At 46.2% G+C, this 19037-nt stretch overlaps 1 protein-coding gene across 1 annotated transcript; it reads right to left on the reverse strand.

Annotated features, from left to right (window-relative positions):
* Positions 1-281: 281 nt before the first annotated feature.
* On the reverse strand, positions 282-19016 carry actn3b (actinin alpha 3b). Its single transcript, XM_077501510.1, has 21 exons — positions 17860-19016; positions 15539-15653; positions 15339-15458; positions 15172-15258; positions 14802-14889; positions 14622-14700; positions 14426-14507; positions 7759-7844; positions 7578-7670; positions 7263-7493; positions 5920-6067; positions 5699-5849; positions 5505-5613; positions 5296-5436; positions 4240-4422; positions 4030-4164; positions 2349-2528; positions 2126-2272; positions 1990-2055; positions 1753-1911; positions 282-852 (listed from the first exon to the last, which is right to left on the reverse strand). The coding sequence occupies exons 1-21, from the start codon at positions 18196-18198 to the stop codon at positions 694-696; spliced, it is 2898 nt and encodes a 965-aa protein (XP_077357636.1). The 5' UTR covers positions 18199-19016; the 3' UTR covers positions 282-693.
* Between the last annotated feature and the right edge of the window lie 21 nt (positions 19017-19037).

Here is a 19037-nt window from a genome sequence, read left to right on the forward strand (position 1 = left end):
TTAATGTTGGACTGCCAAAAATGGCCTGTTAAGTAAAGCCTTGATTTGTTTAAAAAAAAAAAAAAAAAGGTAATTTTACTCAAACATACTTCTGAGCAAAATAAGCAAACAAAGATAAATGAACGAAAGAAACATTTCAGTAAAGCAATTTAGGGACAAAAACTTTCAAAAATAATGCAAAAAAAATAATAAAAATGTTAAAATGCTTGGTGGGCCCAATTAAAGCAGAGTGAGCGTACCTCTCACATTAATACGCGGCGAAAGGAAGAATCGAGACAAGGTGGTGTGTGCAGTGATGGTTCAAATGTGACAAGTTTTTATTTCAAGTCTTGTTGTTTCCAAAAGCTTTTTTGGTGTCGATTTGGGGGTTGGAGGAGGGAGCACAGTTGAAGCCCGTCCAAAACATTACTGCCGCATCTCGTTAAGACTCCCAAAAAGAAAAAGAAGAAGAAGAAAAAAAAAAAGGAGGATCCGATTCTCATCATTCCCTGTGCCGCTTTATTTACACCTGTAGCTACCCACAATGCTTTACTTCTGACCACATCGCTGCTATGATCCCTCCTCCAGACCTCACCGTGCAGCGGTGTGTGTGCGTGTCTGAAAGTGTAAGTGTATGTGTGTGTGTGTAAACAGGCGGCTGCACAAGTACAACAAACACAAGTTGCAGGAGTGGCCACGCCTCCCGGTCCGCCTTTACAGGTCGCTCTCGCCGTAGAGGGCGCTGGAGAAGGAGATGTAGTCGAGGGCGCCGGTGGGACTGTCGGCGCCGACGTAGCGCGTCATGCGGCTGATGCAGTACTCGGCCTGCTCGGGCGGAAGCTCGCGGCGGAGCTCTTCCACTGTGATGTAATTCTGAATTGGGGGCGGGATCTCAGTCAGTCATTCATCTGATGTGATGACTTATTAGTAAGGGTTAGTCAGATGTTGGCCATTTCACAATTAGTGACATTTCAATTAATGGAGGCCTGCGGAAAACGTTGACCGCAAATTGCTCATTATTGGATATTAAAAAATAAAAAAAATACAAAAATGTAAAGCAGGGAGAGGGAAGTCAACTTATTTGAAGAAGTTGACCATAAATTGGTCATTTTATAATTACTGAAAAAAAAATAAAATAAAAAAAAAAATCTGAAGGTCGGGGGAATAAAAACAAACAAAAAAAAAAAAAAACTAATTGAATAATTTGAGAACAAATTCGCCATTTCATAATTATGGGGGGATCTACTAAATTGAGTAAATTGACAACAAATAGGCCATATCATAATTACTTAAAATTAAATTAATAAATCTAAAGCCAGGTGGAAAATAAATCCGGTAAATTGAAACAAAATTACCATAAATTGGTCATTTCCTAATTATTGGGGAAAAAAATTAAATTGGTTAGTTTAGATGTAACCAAATTTAAATAATCTAGGGCTGCGGAGTGGGAAATCAACTAAATTGGATATATGGACCACAAAACAGGTCACAAGGTCCAGTTTACATGAAACGCCGTTGTACACTGTCCAGTAGCACCCTCTACAGGCACGAAGTTGATACTTCAGTCAAGCAATGAGGTTTTCCCTTTCATTGACGGAATGTTTTTACACTGGATGCCTATTTTGATGCAACCAGTAATATCGTCATGCAAATCCATCCAATTATTTGGTGGAATAATTGATAAGATCATTGATTTAATCCACTCCCAAGATAACAGAAACATGCTTTGTTTAAGTTTGAGTTGTCCTGAGAAAAAAACCCATAAAAACGTACCTTGTCTGAGGCCAGAATCTTGAAGGAGGCCATGACTTGCTCGGCGGTGTCGGTCTCTGCAGTTTCTCGGGTCATGAAGTCAATGAAGGCCTGGAAGGTGACCACGCCGGTGTTGTTGGGGTCCACCAGGGTCATGATGCGGGCAAACTCAACCTCTCCCTGTTACACATGGACACTAATGAGCACATGCGCACACGCACGGCTAGACAAGTCCGCTGTGTACTGGTTGAGGCTCACCAGGTCGTAGCCCATCGAGATGAGGCAGGCACGGAAGTCGTCCGGGTCCATCATGCCGTTTCTCTTCTACAAAAGACAAATAAGTTCCGAATGAGCTGGCCTCTTCTGGTGGTTTGAAAAATGAAAAATGTCTCACCCTATCAAAGTGGTTGAAGGAGGCCCTGAACTCGTTGAGCTGCTCCTGGCTGATGCCCTTGGCGTCACGGGTCAGGATCTGGTTCTCCACCTCGTTGATGGTTCTGGCGATGGTGGTGAGAAGCTGCTCCCAGCCCACGCGGATGTGCTGCGGGGAGCATCGCGCCGAATGAGGAAAAAGGAGCGCATGCGTCACGTGCCCCGACTGTCACGCTGTCGGTTACCTCCATGGTGTAGTTGGTGTGCTTGTTGTCGAAGATGAGCGACTCTTGGCTCAGCTGGTGGTCGCCTTCCAGCTTGTCGATGTTGGACTTGTAGTTGATGATGTTCTGCTCGTACTGCTTCAGACTGTTCATCTGCTCCTCCAGAGAGCCGGCAATGTCCACAGACACGTGGCTAATCTCCTACAACCGCAAGTCACCATGACATGGTCAAGATGGCACGGCAATAAATTAGGGGTGGGCGATCTTGCAAAAATTGAATATCACAAATTTTTTTTTTAATTAATATGAAATAGAAATTAGAGTAGTACTGAATAAATAGGCTAGTAAGGCTACACTAATTACTTCGGGAGAATGAACACTGTAATAATAAATTCCTTTTGTCAAGAAAAATATGAAAGGTATACTTCACTTATTTAGCCCATTATAGCAATAACAAGTTAATATTTTGTCTATAATTAATTTGATACTTTCATTATTTTTCACGTACAATTAGTACCTTTAAAAACACATTTTGCAACTTGCTGTCGGCTGAAAAGGACATCACAGGGGCTCAGGTAACCAATCACAGCTCACCTGTTTTCTAGGTTTGGTCATGTGACATTCACAAGCTGAGCTGTGATTGGTTACCTGAACCCTTGTAATGTCATTTTCAGTCCACAACAAGTTGCAAAATGTGTTTTTAAAGGTACTAATTGTACGTGAAAAATAATGAAGGTATCAAATTAATTATAGACAAAATATTAACTTTTCATTGCTATAATGAGCTAAATAAGTGAAGTATCCCTTTAACTATAAAGCAGCAAAAAAAAAAAAAAAAAGTCACAGTTCTGTTTTCAAGTAGTGTATTAAAAATAGCAAATGTCTTAAAGTGCACACAACTTGGCTGGTATGAAGTCATGGTGTTTAAAAAAAAAAAAGAGAGAGAGAGAGAGAAGCGAGGAGCATGTAAACACAAAGTAAAACAAACTGCAAAGTAAAAAGCACCTTATATGAATAGAAGGTCAATATTGTAACAAGTTAACAATCCTGAGTGGATTGCGGGTTATGTAGTTTCCTATGGTCTGAACGGGCCTTGAATGCAACAGACTTTTTTTTTTTTTGCGAAGCTACGTACGCTAGCATGTCGTTTCTTTCTGGCATGGACGGGGTAACTTTTGCAAATTGGCATTAAGGTGCTAGTTTGCCGCTTGGCCTGATCAAACACTAAAAGGTCTCTTTTAGAAAAAAAGAGAGAGAAAAAAAAAAAACCCTGCACATTTTGTACTTTTTGCGCCACTATTTCTCTACAATTTGCATACAGTCGAGGAATGGCGGCGTTTTCGGAAAAAGACAACAACTTACTACTTGGCAGCTCGTAACACGTGTGAAGTTGTTTTTCATCAAAAAGATGAGAAAATTTTATGTGGAAATAGTTTTAGATCCGAAAAGGTTCAACATAATCTGCTGACAAAAAAAAATAAAATATCCAACTGACTAAAACGTTGACAGTTTTTGTTGACTAAAACTAGACTAATATAATGACGTTTCCTTGGACTAAAATAAAGACTAAAATGCTAAATTTATAGTCAACTAAATGAAAATGAGATGAGGTTCACAAACTATGATAAAAACTAACAAGCATGACTGAAATTGGACTAAAACTGAGACCTAATTTAAAAATGGCAGACAAAATGAAAACTACCTCCATCTTGGTTTGGATCCAGGGTCCGATGATGTTGGCCTGGGCAGCGAATTGGCGCCTGAGCCGCTCGTTAGCCTGCTGTCGGGCCACTTCCTCTTGCAGAATTTGGTCTCTGAGGGGCACCAGGTGTTTGACCTGGCACAAAACCCACATGACGTCATCGCAAGGGGAGCATCACGTGTGCCGGACGGCGCTCGGCCGCCCACTCACCGTGTCCCATTTGGTGCTGATATCTTGGGGTGTCAGGTTGGTGTATGGGTTGATGCCGGACAGTTTGATCCCGTACGTCTGAGCGATCTTCAGGATCTCCGTGTGGATGCCCAGCGTGGCCATGCGCTCCTTGTCGGCCTCGGGCAACGTGGCTTTGAACTGGTCGTGGGCGGTGATCAGGCTCTAAGGCGTTGGACAGGGAGACGCAATGGTGACAAAAAACAATCAAAACTCATTGAGCCATTTTTAACACTAAGAAGATATTTTGTCTACAATTAATGTGATAATCATGGACAATTAAAACTTTTATAAAATAATTTTCCCTCTTGCAGTCGATTTAAGAAGACATCACCTGTGCTGAGGAAGTACCGTAAGTGACAACCAATCATGGCTCAGTTTGCTAGTATATTTCTATCTGTTGCCATTCTGCAGCAATTAGAATTAGAATATAGCTAAGTTTCATCATTATTCACAAATCTGCTTTGAATAGTAGAGAAACGGTTTGTTTTTATCATGGCCCTGGTTGATCTCTTATACTCTGCTGCCACTTACTGGCCATTTTTGTAATTACTACCTTTTTTTCACCTATTGACTGCAGTTGAGAGACTGCATCAAATCCTTCTGTATGCTCAAGCATTTAAAAAAAAAAAAAAAAACTAAGTCAGGAAATAAAATCAGTTAACAATAATGTAAATAAGTCTGCAGCTTTATCACTTAATTTTTTTTTCAAAGTAGATTTTTATCTTTCTGTTTTGCAGAAATTAGCATTAGAATATAGAAAAGTGAAACAATGGGGAAAAGAGGTTTTTGCAACATGGCCCAGGTGGATCTCTTACACTCTGCTGCCACCTGCTGGCCGTTTTTTGTAACAACTATCATTGTTTTAAGCGACGTCTTCAGAGCTGCATCAAAGCCTACTGTATGCTCTTGCACCAAAAAAAAAACACAACCTAAAAACACCCGTATATATAAGTTTTTGGGACCATGGCAATATTTAAAATAGAACGTTTTAGGCATAAATGAGTTAAGAGCCGAGACAAAGAAGAATAATGGCACCTGGATCTCCTCAATACTGTGGACAATGAACATGTCCTGCAGGTCCTCCATGGCTCCATCCATCCAGTTGTTGAAGGGCGCCGCCCTCTTGGCGAACTCCAGGTAAAGCTGGTCGATGGTCTCCCACAGCTTCTCCACGCGCTGCCGAGAGGTGTCGTTTGTGTTATGAAAGATGACGGCCACATTTGACCTTGAGCCAGTTTTTGTACCTCCAGAGCATCCCGTCTCTTTTGGGTCAGAGTGCCCAGGTTGTCCCACTGATCGCAGATGCCCTGACAGCGGGCGTTGACGGTGGCGGCATCGTGGTAGTCCAGCTCACTGGAAGCATGAGGCGGAGAAAGACGGCATCAATGCGGCCAGTCAACCTCCACTAAAGGCGCCAGGCGAGGGGCCTTTGCCTTACTTGAGCTCCTGCGCGATGGCAGCAATCTGCTCCACGCGGTCCTGGTGAGCGGCGAGGTCGCTCTCAAAAGCTTCGTGCTTCCTCATCAGTGCTCGGATCTCCATCAGAGACGCAGACTCGTAGTCCTTCCTGGACAGCAGGTCCTCCTTACCTGAAACCGCATTGTCGAGTCATACGACAAGGGTGGAAATGCATTGTTACTCGACAGACACCCGACCGACCTGAGGTCCACGACTCGTGCATGGCGCACTTCTGTTTGAACTTCTCGGCCAGGTGGTCCAGCCTCTCTAGGCGGCGGATCTCTGTGAGCAGCCACTCCTCGTAGCCTTTCTCCACCTGCTCCAGGCCCTTCCAAGCGTTGGCAATATCCTGCGGGACGGAGGCGCCGTCAACCAGTAAGTCATGCATCGCTCGCACTGGACCAAGGTTACTTTAATTAACTAAAACTAACAAAATAACTAAAACTCAAAAAATATTTTCGCGAACAAAATAAAGTAAAAACAAACAATGCATTTTGAAAACCTAACTGAAACTACATTTTATGTTTATAAAACTATAATTAGTGAAAATGCCCTTAGTTTTCCTCTTTGGTAATAAATTTAATACATGGGGTTGATTTTAAATGTGATTTAAGTATATTTATTTCAATATTAACCGGAATACGGACATTTGAAAGTGTGTCACACGGAAGCAAGTTTATTTTAGTGAAGTAAAACTAACGAAAAGACTAAAACTAAAGACAATTTCATGAACAAAATAAAATAGAAACAAAAATGCTTTTTTAAAAAAACAAAACAAAACTAACTGAAACTACATTTTATGTTTATAAAACTAACTAAAACTAACTATAATTATAGCAAAAATGTCTTTTGTTTTAGTCTTCAGTAATTAATTTAATGAATGAGCCTTTGCGGATGATTTTAAATGTGCTTTTAAGTAGATTTATTTATATTTATTTTCATCTCGCAACCGCCAATAGAAAAGCACCTTCAGATGACCTCGCTCCCATGGTGTTTTTTTTTTTTTTTTTTTTTTTTTTTTTTAAATATTGCGCACAAGTAATACACATTTTTTTTAAACTAAAATTAATACTGAAACTAAGTACAACTAAGCATTTATTAAATAAATTAATAAAAACTAACAGAACCACCCTAAAAACTAATAAAAACTAACTACAGTTAAAAATCAAATACTCAAAACGAAATAAAAGCTAACTAAAATGAAAAATTCCAAAACTATAATAACCCTCATCTAGTAGCAGCCAATAGAAAAGCACGTTCCAGATGATGTCGCTCCTAGCTGACAAATTTGCGTGTTTGACTTTTGGCTCGCCTTGCCTGCTTTTTTATTGAATTCAGCTGAAACGCAACGCTAAATAAGAGGTGCAATACTTTTTTACCATCGTGTTTATTAAATCTTGCACACAAGTCGTGCACATTTTTAAAAAAACAAAAACTAATATTAAAACTAAGCAATTTTGACAAATAAAAACTAACAGAGCTGAAAAATTCAAACTAGCTCAATTTAAAAACTATAACTCAAAACGAACGAAACGTGCACTCACCGACACCATCTTGCCCTCGGAGGGCATGAAGGCAGGTCTGTTGCTGAGCCTCAGTTTGGTCTGCAGGGTGTTGAAGTTGATCTCCAGCTGACACTTCTCCTGCACGCGCGGCGGCTTGTGCACGCGACGGTAGTCGCGGAAGTCCTCCAGCTTCTGCTGCATGGCGCGCATGGTGTGCTCCGCCACGCGGTTCTCCAGCCAAGGGATGGTGCGACGGATCCACTCCAGAAGCTACGCTTGGCCCGCAAGACATTTTGCTTCAGAGGACAGCCCCAGACAAAAAGGCACGCTCGGACGCCACTGGACGTTTCTCACCTCACTGGCCAGTTTCTCGTACTCCTCCATCAGTTTCTCGTTTTCCTGGTTGACCGCCAGAACCTTACAGATACGGTTGGCGGCCGTCTCAGCCTGTCAATCAAAGAGCAGGTCGGCCGCACTGTCAAGACGTCGCAGCTGCCGAGTGCGCAACCTTGTTTCCCGTGCGCAAAAGTCTGACCTGCTCAGCACCGGCGAAGGCGTGGTAGAAGCAGGACACGTAGGTCATGATGGCTTTCTCATCAGGTTTGGGTGTGTTGACGATATCTGGAGGCCACGTTGACAGTTAGCCGAGTGACTTTTTCACAATGTTGGTAAATAATATAGACGGCAGTGGGTGGCACAACGCAACTATCAGTCACTTATGGGAAGCCCATTCTCAGCCGTTTTTTTTCCTGTCAGAGGTCTGTTTCCGCCAGTGGGGGAGATGTTTTTTTTACACCGTCAGAAGCCTATTTCTACCAGTAGAAAAAAACAAAACAAAAAAAAAGAAAAAAAGAAATTTCCCCCCCAATTGCCAGAGGCCTGTTTGGTAAAAAAAAAAAAGTATAGTTATAAAAGTACAATTATACAATACCTTCGTAAAATCAACTTTTAGATTCCTGTTGTGTGTGACATGGTCTTCATGTAAATTGCTCGCTGATGGATAGCTTATGCATGCCGCATGGAGCTCTAGAAAAGTTCAACTAACAGTGCTTCTGATAGTTGTCATGGTTCGGTTCTCAGCCTGTTGTGCTTGTGTGTGTGTGTTCCAGTGCCTGCAACAAGGGGGGCGTTCCCCAGCTCCGCACCTGCAGCGCATTGACAATCAAGGCTTTAAAAGGACTCCGAGGAGCACAGCACGTCGTCGGATTATTATTTGCTCACCAGTGTGTCCAAGTGTTCTCCGCGTTTTCAAGTTTTGGTAAAGTCATAGAATCTGTTTTCGTCCTCGAGTTACTCTGTATTCACGTGTGTATATCCGCGTCGCTTTCTGTTGTTTATTCCGCCTTTTTGATTGTTTCCGCATTCCATTTCGAGTAGTCCTTGCCGGGTGCAAGTGTTTTGTGTTTGTTATTCTGTCCTTGCCTTTTGCAAGGTTTTTTTTGTTACATTCGTGTTCCTTGCCGTTGCAAGTGTTTTATGTTACTTTCGCGTTCCTTGCCGGTTGCAAGTGTTATGTATTACATTCGTGCTCCTTGCCTTTTGCAAGTGTTTTTTGTTAAATTCGTGTTCCTTGCCTTTTCCAAGTGTTTTCTGTTTCCTTCGGGTTCCTTGCTGTGTGCAAGTGATTGTCGTGATCCGCGTTATCTTGCCTGCGAGCAAGATTTGCTTCTTCGGTTGATCAAAGGAATAAACCGTGATTGTTTTCCTTCTCTGAGCCTGCCTTTTTGGGATCCGTTTTTCTTCGACTCAGCCGAGTCGTGTCAGAATAATCCGACCATGGATCCCGCAGACTCAGAAAGGGTGAGACGGGCGTTGGCCAGTCAGGGACAACGGGTTGGGCAAACCGAGACCACCTTGGTCTTCAAGAGGTGGTGGGCAGGCTTGCTCATCGTTGTGAGGAGATGTTCGGGAGGCTCGAGCACCTCAGTTCCCGCGGAGTGCAGAACCCGGAACTTCCGCGTTCGGACACTGCCATTTCGGCGCTCCCGGTTACGCATAGAGAACCCGTTTTGCCCCACCCGTCACGCTACGATGGACATCCTGGAGGTTGCGGTCAGTTTTTACATCAGTGTTCACTCATTTTTGACCAGCAACCATTTACTTACGCTCGAGATCAGTCCAAAGTAGCGTTCGTTATGAGCCTCCTGACTGGTCAAGCCGCTACCTGGGCTATGGTGGTGAGCAACACGCGACCAGACCTTCGGTCCTCTTTCCCAAATTTTGTGGGTGAATTTCAACGCGTGTTCGATCATCCGGTTAGGGGGAGAGAGGCCGGGGGTCGGTTGCTAGATTTAGTACAGGGGGAGAGATCGGTCGCTGATTATTCCATCGAGTTTCGTATTCTGGCCGCCGAGAGCGGGTTTGGAGACTGTGCGTTGCGGAGTGTCTTTCGTCGGGGACTGAATACACAACTCAAGGATGAACTGGCAGTCCGCGACGACACGAGCTCTTTAGAGGGACTCATTGAACTTACGATCCGTTTGGATAATCGGATACGGGAACGGGGCCGAGAACGTGCCGTTGAGCGGCGTGGAGCAGCCGTAACCGAGGACATTTCCAGACTCTCCCTCAACGACGTCGCCGAAGCACGCACCCTTCCTGGACCTCCGGACAATGGAGGGGAGCCCATGCAAATGGGTGGTGGACGCCTGCACCCAGAGGAGCGTCGTCGCCGGTGGCTCGCTGGTGCCTGCCTGTACTGCGGTCAACCGGGGCATCGAGTGGCGTCATGCCCAGCGCGACCTTCCCGCAAGACGCGACCGACCGCTCGACTGGGGGGCCGGGCCGATCAGCCCCTGAAGTCCGAGCAGGAAGCAGACCAGGGTAAGCATGAACCGGGTAGGAACCGAACCAAGCCCGCCGTCGGGGTCTTCACTCAGTGATAAACGGCTAGAATTGTCGGGGGAGCTGTCGGGATACGGGTTGAGTGTTAGGGTAAGTGCGTTAATCGATTCAGGGGCAGATGATTGTTTTATTGACCCGTGTGTTGTAGACGCATTAGGAAGCCCGGTAGAGACCTTAGAAAAGGTCAAAAAGGTTTTCGACCTCAACGGGCGCCTGCTGGCGGAGGTACGACTGTCTACCGGCCCTCTCAACTTGAGACTCTCGGGAAATCACGAAGAGAGAAGGAGGTTTTTTATTATGCCGTCCCGTTCTGCGCCCCTAGTGTTGGGCCTACCATGGCTTAGAACGCATAATCCAGATATCGATTGGGAAAAGCCGGCGTTAGAGAACTGGAGTCCCTTCTGCCATGCCCACTGTTTGAAGTCGGCAGGAGGGACAACATCGGTGCCAGCTAGTTTAACTACAGAATCGGTATGTCTAGATAACGTTCCCGAGGAGTATCATGACTTAGGTAAGGTCTTTAGTAAAGATCGTGCACGAGCATTGCCGCCCCATCGTCCGTATGATTGTGCGATTGACCTGATTCCCGGTGCACCATTGCCGGGTTCACGGTTATATCAGGTGTCCCAGCCGGAGCAAGACGCCTTACGGGAGTATATTACTGAGTCGCTAGCGTCTGATCAGATACGCCCGTCCAAGTCTCCCGTAGGAGCTGTTTTTTTCTTTATCGAGAAAAAAGATAAGACACTCCGTCCTTGCGTCGACTATCGTGGTCTAAACGATATCACTATTAAGAATAAATATCCCCTTCCCTTGCTTGACTCAGCATTTGCTCCGTTGCAATCGGCCCGAATTTTTTCTAAGCTAGACCTGCGAAGCGCCTATCATTTGGTGAGAATACGGGAAGGGGACGAGTGGAAGACTGCTTTTAAGACGTCACTCGGACACTTTGAATATTGTGTTATGCCCTTTGGTCTGACAAACGCCCCAGCAGTATTCCAATGTCTAATTAATGACGTCCTTAGGGACATGTTGAACAGTTTTTGCTTTGTTTACCTCGATGATATCCTGATCTTCTCACGCGATATTCATGAGCATAGGCAACATGTCCGCCTGGTCCTCCAGCGCCTATTAGAAAACCGGCTCTACGTGAAGGCAGAGAAGTGCAAGTTCCACGCCAAGTCTGTGCAGTTCCTGGGTTTCATTATCGAGGGAGGGCAACTGCGGGCGGATCCGGTAAAAACTCAAGCCGTGGTCGAGTGGCCGACCCCCAAAACCCGTAAACAGCTACAACGATTTTTGGGATTCGCTAATTTTTATCGTCGCTTTATCAAAGATTATAGCTTACGGGCTGCCCCCCTTACTAAACTGACGTCGAGTAAAGTACCCTTTAGGTGGTCACCTGTTGCTGAAGATGCATTTTTGAAATTGAAACAGCAGTTTGTAAACCCGCCAGTGCTCATCCACGCTAATACCGATCTGTCTTTTGTGGTCGACGTTGACGCGTCGGATTCAGGAGTGGGGGCGGTCCTGTCCCAGCGGTCGCCAGAAGACGGGAAGCTCCATCCCTGCGCCTTCTTCTCCCAGCGACTGAGTCCAGCAGAGGCGAACTACGACGTCGGGAATAGGGAACTTCTGGCAATCGTCTTGGCTCTACAAGAATGGCGACACTGGCTGGAGGGCGCCAAGGAACCCTTTAGGGTGCTGACGGACCACAAGAACCTGGCATACCTTCGGTCAGCCAAAAGACTTAACTCGCGGAAAGCACGTTGGGCCTTACTGTTCACAAGGTTCAACTTTGTCGTGGACTACCGCCAGGGATCCCGGAACCAGAAGCCAGACGCTTTGTCCCGGATCCACGATGCGGCCACGCCGGAGGCAGGAACTGAACCGGTCCTACCCGCACATTGTTTCGTGGGGGCAGTTCGATGGGAGGTCGAGAAGCGAGTCACTGAAGCCCAGGAAGGGCTCGCTGTGCCGGAGGAGTGCCCGGCAGAGAAACTGTTTGTTCCTGACCCGGTGCGGGCTGAGGTCCTACGGTGGGGGCACACCTCACGAGTGGCATGTCACCCAGGGATCAACCGGACTCTTGCCCTGATCGGCCAGCGGTTTTGGTGGGCCGACATGAAAAAGGACGTCCCGGAATTCGTCAAGGCATGTACCGCTTGTGCGTGCGGGAAATCATCCCACCAGCCGCCGATGGGACTGTTAAGGCCGCTACCCATCCCGGCGCGGCCTTGGTCACACATCTCATTAGACTTCATCACCGGCCTCCCCCGGTCAAGGGGAAACACGGTCATCATGACAGTGGTTGACCGGTTTTCGAAGCTGACTCACTTTGTTGCCCTCTCCAAACTGCCATCATCCTGGGAGACTGCTCAACTCCTCGTCCGTCATGTCTTCCGTCTTCACGGCATTCCGGTGGACTTGGTGTCCGACCGGGGTCCTCAATTCGTCTCCCAGGTCTGGAGGAAATTCTGTAAGCTGTTGGGCGCCACAGTCAGTTTGTCGTCTGGATATCATCCCCAAACCAACGGCCAGACGGAGAGGGCCAACCAGGACCTTGAAGCTGCTCTACGATGTGTTTGCCTGCACAACCCGGAATCCTGGTCTTCGCACCTCTCCTGGATCGAGTACGCCACGAACACTCTGCCGTCCTCTGCGACAGGTCTCTCACCCTTCAAGGCGGCGTACGGCTACCAGCCACCTCTGTTCCCTTCACAAGAAGGTCCCGTCGAACTGCCCACCATCCAACATCACCTCCGGCGGGCCCACAAGGTATGACGGGAGACCCGAGCGGCGCTATCCCGCTCAGCGGCCCGCAATAAGGAGATTGCGGACCGTCGGCGGCGTCCGGAGCCCACTTACCAGCCAGGAGACAAGGTCTGGCTCTCATCCCGGGACATGCGTCTGGCTGGTTGCTCGAAGAAGTTGGGTCCGCGCTATATTGGACCATTCGAAATACTCACCGTCATCAACCCAGTAACTGTGAAACTCCGTCTTCCGCCTTCACTCAAGGTGCATCCAGTATTCCACGTTTCCCTCCTCAAGCCAGAGACTCCCAGCCCGCTGAACCCGCCTGCACCCGCTCCGCCTCCTCCCCGAGTGGTCGATGGGGATCCTGTCTACACGGTCAAAGAAATCTTGGACTCTAGGCGCAGGGGCCGGGGCTTCCAGTACCTGGTCGACTGGGAAGGTTACGGACCAGAGGAGCGGCAATGGGTCCCCCGCTCCTGGATCCTTGACCCGTCTTTGCTCGACACTTTCCATGCTGCTCATCCAGATAAGCCAGGTGGTCCGCCAAGGGGCGTCCGTTAAGGGGGGGGTACTGTCATGGTTCGGTTCTCAGCCTGTTGTGCTTGTGTGTGTGTGTGTGTTCCAGTGCCTGCAACAAGGGGGGCGTTCCCCAGCTCCGCACCTGCAGCGCATTGACAATCAAGGCTTTAAAAGGACTCCGAGGAGCACAGCACGTCGTCGGATTATTATTTGCTCACCAGTGTGTCCAAGTGTTCTCCGAGTTTTCAAGTTTTGGTAAAGTCATAGAATCTGTTTTCGTCCTCGAGTTACTCTGTATTCACGTGTGTATATCCGCGTCGCTTTCTGTTGTTTATTCCGCCTTTTTGATTGTTTCCGCATTCCATTTCGAGTAGTCCTTGCCGGGTGCAAGTGTTTTGTGTTTGTTATTCTGTCCTTGCCTTTTGCAAGTTTTTTTTTGTTACATTCGTGTTCCTTGCCGTTGCAAGTGTTTTATGTTACTTTCGCGTTCCTTGCCTGTTGCAAGTGTTATGTATTACATTCGTGCTCCTTGCCTTTTGCAAGTGTTTTTTGTTAAATTCGTGTTCCTTGCCTTTTGCAAGTGTTTTCTGTTTCCTTCGGGTTCCTTGCTGTGTGCAAGTGATTGTTGTGATCCGCGTTATCTTGCCTGCGAGCAAGATTTGCTTCTTCGGTTGATCAAAGGAATAAACCGTGATTGTTTTCCTTCTCTGAGCCTGCCTTTTTGGGATCCGTTTTTCTTCGACTCAGCCGAGTCGTGTCAATAGTGAGACGAAAAATAAATAAAACAAAAAAGTTAAAAAAATAAATAAAAAAAAAACTCATTTTCTCCATTGTTTTTTTTTTTTTTTAAATTGGCGGAATGGGCTTCCATGGTCACTTGAATTGAAAATAATAATAAAAATAAAAAAAACTTGCTGTGTTGTTATGAATCTAGCAGAATTAGGAAAAAGGTCATTGGAGTGCATCTTGTAAAAGAGTTGCACACAAGATTACTTTCTCGCTTGGTCAAATGGCACTTTACTACTTGGAAACTGCCACCTGCAAGGTATGTATGATGTCACGGCGAAAACACCAACACTCACCTTCAGCGTCCAACATCTTCGGGATGTCCAGGAACTTCTCGGCCACATCGAAGGCTGTGTTCAGATTGCCAATAGGGTCATCCTAAAGGCAACAAACGTGCACTGTGACAAGGAATGCACATGTTTGGACTGTCCTGAATGGAGGAGGTCTATGAAGGAAGGAAGGAAGGAAGGAAGGAAGGAAGGAAGGAGGCACCTTTCTCAGTTTGGAGTAGTCGATGAGGTCGGGTCTGTGTCTGTGGATGAGGGCGCACAGAGCCAGGCCATCCTTCCAACTGTGATAGCGAGGAGGAAGCCATAAAAGGATGGAAAGCAAAAAGGGTGCAGAGTGGAGCAATTGTGTCTGGACCAAAGGGATCAGAGCGTGCCATCTCACCTGATGTGGAAGTTCTGCACGTTGACGTTCCTGTAGGGGGCGGTCTTCCTCTGACACCACAGCAGCAGACCCTCCTTGGCGGATGTCTCTACACGCACACAAAGTGCATAAGCGCATGCACCTCTTTCTTATGCACATTTTCACAATCAGCCATCAATGTCAACATAGGCTTGATTCTCAGATTTGCTTGTAAAAACATTCTTCATGTTAGCAGATAATTTCCCAAGTATGGAGATACAAGTTACTTGGCTTGACTTTTACCATTACAACATGCAGTTAGCTAGCTTCACCACAAGGAGAACAGTTTGTAAACACAATATAGTTGTTACGACATAAGCTAACGAGCATCACAGGTCGGCATGCACACAACCTTCAACAGAGATGTCTTGGATAGCGAAGCGCAAGATGATGGTCCAGATCATTCCCAGGGTCATCTTCACATTGCCATCCACGATTTCTGTGAGCGCACACGCACAGGACATCCATTTCTTATTCAGGGTCACAACAGCAGAAACGTTTGCGCGCCATCCCGCTCACCCTCGGCGCCGATGGACACCAGCTTCACGCCTTTGCTGCAGATGAAGTCCAGAGCTTTGTTGACGTTGGCGATCTTGTGGAAGCGCATCTTTCCTTTGTCTGGTTTGGGGAGCCTCTCGCCTGCCCGCGTGCAGAAAGTAAAGTCAACATTCCCGTGGGACAAAACTATAAATAGAGGCGTGGCTGCTTTTCATGCCTACCTGAGATGACCTCCAAAAGCAACATCAACTTGAGGCCATTCCTGAAATCTTCCTCAATGTTCTCAATTTGTGTGCCGGCTTTCCTCAGGTGGGAATTACACCAGGCTGTGAACGTCTAACACGCACATGCACACACATAAAATACACACTGTTGGGAGCCTGCACGTCCTAATGTGGAACAATTAAGAAAAATCTACACTAGCCTCTTTAATTATTGGCACCCCTGCTTGAGATGTGCTGTTTTATAAATAATATAGGACCATTTTTTAAGGGCGTTTTTACTGAAAACACCTAAAAAACATGCACCCAAAGTACATTTGAAGTTGTTCTTGAACAATTTGGAGTATCAGCATAGTGTTGGTCACTTTCTGAAGATAACACTTTGAATTTTTGCCAATGATGGGACGTCCACATGATAAGGGGTTTTAAATATTAAGGACATAATAAAACAAATTCGACAAACATTAAATTCCAAAATAAAATTTTGCAGTGGCAGTAACTGGTTAAATGATTTAGGTTATTAATGAAAAGTAACACGTTATAATCAGGGTGAGCCTCTTTCTTGGAGAATACAGAATGAAGGTTCTTGGACCATTCCATCCATTCATTCATTTTCCTTTTTTCACGCAATCTCTCTAAACAACCAGTGACCTCACCTGGCTCCTCCTCATAAGCTAATCCACATGTTTTTAATGAAGTTGAGGTTTGGGACAGAAATTCTGCATTTGCTGGACCATTTCTACAATTTTTGAAATGGAATTTACTTTAAGGATTTGAACACATCCTAACTAGGAATCAGGATATTAAAATATCGCCGTCGTCGTGTTCCCAATATTTAAAAGGAACACAGGGGGGTGGGGGGGGGGCATTCGGGGGTCCCGGCAGGTGCGGGGCTCCTTTTGCAATGCATGCCCAAATTTAGATAGACTCCTAATCCAGCCCTCTCAGGCCACTAGGCCAAATTGTGTGTGCGCGCACGCAAGATGCATAGAGGCTAAATCGGGTTGCTATGGGACACCAGTAGACAGCTGAGAAGGCGAGATTCCTCAGGGCAAGCTCTCAGAGGAAGGAATGGATCGGGAGGATGACGAGAGCCCGCAAACACTCCTGCTAGCTAGCAAGCAGGGTTAGGGAATCCAGATCCAGAAAGCAAAAACCCTTCTTCTACTCAACAAGTAGAGATGAGCTTGTTTACCTGCAAGTTAAATAGAACCACCAATCTTTTACAATTTTTATTTTCTGGACCTGGTTTTCCCCAACCCTGCTATCATGCTAATTGCTAAAGCCCGTATGACGTCAGCGTTCATACTGAAAGACCGCCCACCACCCTAGCCAAGTCACACCTGTTGCTTTCTCAAGTCTTGATATGAGGTCATGCAACCCCCCCCCCCCCTTCCACCAGCTTGACACACCTCTTAATGACGTTTACGTCACTTAGAGGAGGACTGAGGGGTTCTTGACCACCTGTGACCATTACATGCCCACCTTCTCCTCAAAAGCAAACAAACATCACTGGTCGCTGCTGGACTTCCTTCCATCACAACTTCTGGATAGATCAAGATGGAGGGCGTGGGCGGGCGGGTGGTTTTGGACATTTGGGAGAGCAAGGAGGCCGGCTGGGGCAGGATGGGGAGTATTTTTAGGAGGAAGTGAAACCATCTGTTGGTGTCTCTTAGCCACTTTGGCTAATCTCGTCTGCAATGTGAAGCAAAGCATACAAACCTCCTCACCGCCCCCCCATCCCTCTCCTCGCCTTGGACACTAAATAGCTCGGGCTGTGACGTCACCCACACCTCGTTATAGACTCAGGAGCAGGTTGCAGGTGCGTTCATTAGAGTAGTGCGTGGAAGTAGTATGAGTGATGACGTAAGCGCCTAATTAGAATCCTAATTAGCCACAAATGAGGTGGTGGTGTGCAAAAAAAAAAAAAGAGAAAAAAAAAGTAAGCCATCACTCCCCTTTGCAAATCCCTCCCCAAAAAAAAGTCAGCAAATTGAGTTGAGTTGACACAAGTTTTAGGTGGACAGAGGCTGAAGGCGAGATTATATTTAGACACTCCTGGCAAGGGGGGGTCGTGGATTTGGGAGAGGGGGTAGGTTGGAGGAGGAGGGCCAAGTGAAAGACAACACTGAGAAAGTTCCAAGGCCGAAAATATCCTCACGGCCAAGGCCTGGCGCCAGGAGCACCAATAGAAAGACCTTTCCTTGGTCAACAGGTTTAATAAAATGAAAGGTGATTTTAAAAAATTAATGTCACACACGCATATGTACATAAATATACGTATACACACACACACACACACACAAGGTGGAGGCAGGTACCTTCCTCTGCTGCTTCTCCCAGGCCGGGTCGAGGAGCAGGTCGCGGTCCCAGTCATCCTCCTGTGTCATATAGGTCTGCTCGTGGTGGACGGTGTAAGTCATGTGGCTCTCGAGTGTCGTCATGGTGGCCGCTGAAAAGAGATCAACAAAGGGGGGGACACGAGCTCTCGTCCTGGGGCGCTCACGCCGTGCTCCACTCTGACCGACTGACTGCCGTGAAGCAGGAGGTGAGGGTAGGGGTTGTGGCCCAAAAACGGTGCAGGGGCGGAGGGGGGGGGGGAGGCTGGGCGAGCCCCCCCCTCCCCTGAAGGGCACACCCCTCACCCTCCCCAGTCCCATGTGCACCTGTTGCTGCTAATGAAGCCGCAGCGAGGAGGTGGAAGTGGTCATCAGAATACAGGAAATCAGGCAGGTCTACGGATGGGAAAGGTCACCCGACAGCAAATCCATCATCAAATTACTCAAACAAACTAGTTTGATAATTCATCGTTTCCAGATATTAACTTCAAATTTTCCTTTCATTTCATTTTGGTCGCTGTGATATCATCAGTTGTAAAGCAGAAAATGATACGATAGTTTCACTTGATTGTTTTTAAAATGATTTCTTGACTGCAACAAATATCTCTCTATATAGTGACAGGTGTACTAAATGCCTCTGCACTAGATGGAAGACGGTACAATTCACTTTTGCATCCATCTTGTCTTGCAACCAATTCGAATGAAGTCAGAGCTTCCTCTCTCGGCCTATGAATTCAATTGAATTCAATATGAAAATGCACTTTCTAGATGATGGATTAATTTACTACGGGAACAAAAATGAACCTAGCAAACCCGATGTGGACTGATTGTGCCACCCTTTGCAGCAAAAACTGAAATCCATTGTTTGAAAATACAGAGTGGCACAATTGCTTTGATTGGCTCATATTGTTTGTAAGGTTTTAAAATTATGAACTGCGGGTAAGTTAGGTCATACTACATAATTTCAGATTTAAGTCCGGACTTTGATTTGGACATTCAACCAGCATTCAGTGACTTTCTGGTCGAGAATGTTACAGGTGCCAACACACATCAGTAGGTTAGCACGACTCAACTTGTCCTGTTGGATTTTGCAACTAATTGCTCTCCGTAACGGATGTTGCCATGCCTTCCTAACTACCAAGTAACATGTGTCACTGTTA

Source organism: Festucalex cinctus, chromosome 16 (genome assembly GCF_051991245.1).
Source record: "Festucalex cinctus isolate MCC-2025b chromosome 16, RoL_Fcin_1.0, whole genome shotgun sequence".
Taxonomy (NCBI): domain Eukaryota; kingdom Metazoa; phylum Chordata; class Actinopteri; order Syngnathiformes; family Syngnathidae; genus Festucalex; species Festucalex cinctus.

Excerpts from the sequence above, each read along its gene's own strand:
- actn3b (XM_077501510.1), bottom strand. The coding sequence starts at position 18,198 with ATGGGACTGGGGAGGGTGAGGGGTGTGCCCTTCAGGGGAGGGGGGGGC. Across the intron at positions 5,850-5,919 it reads GCACGAGTCGTGGACCTCAG|GTAAGGAGGACCTGCTGTCC; the intron begins GTCGGTCGGGTG and ends ATGCGGTTTCAG. Across the intron at positions 2,056-2,125 it reads CCTTCAACCACTTTGATAGG|AAGAGAAACGGCATGATGGA; the intron begins GTGAGACATTTT and ends TGTCTTTTGTAG.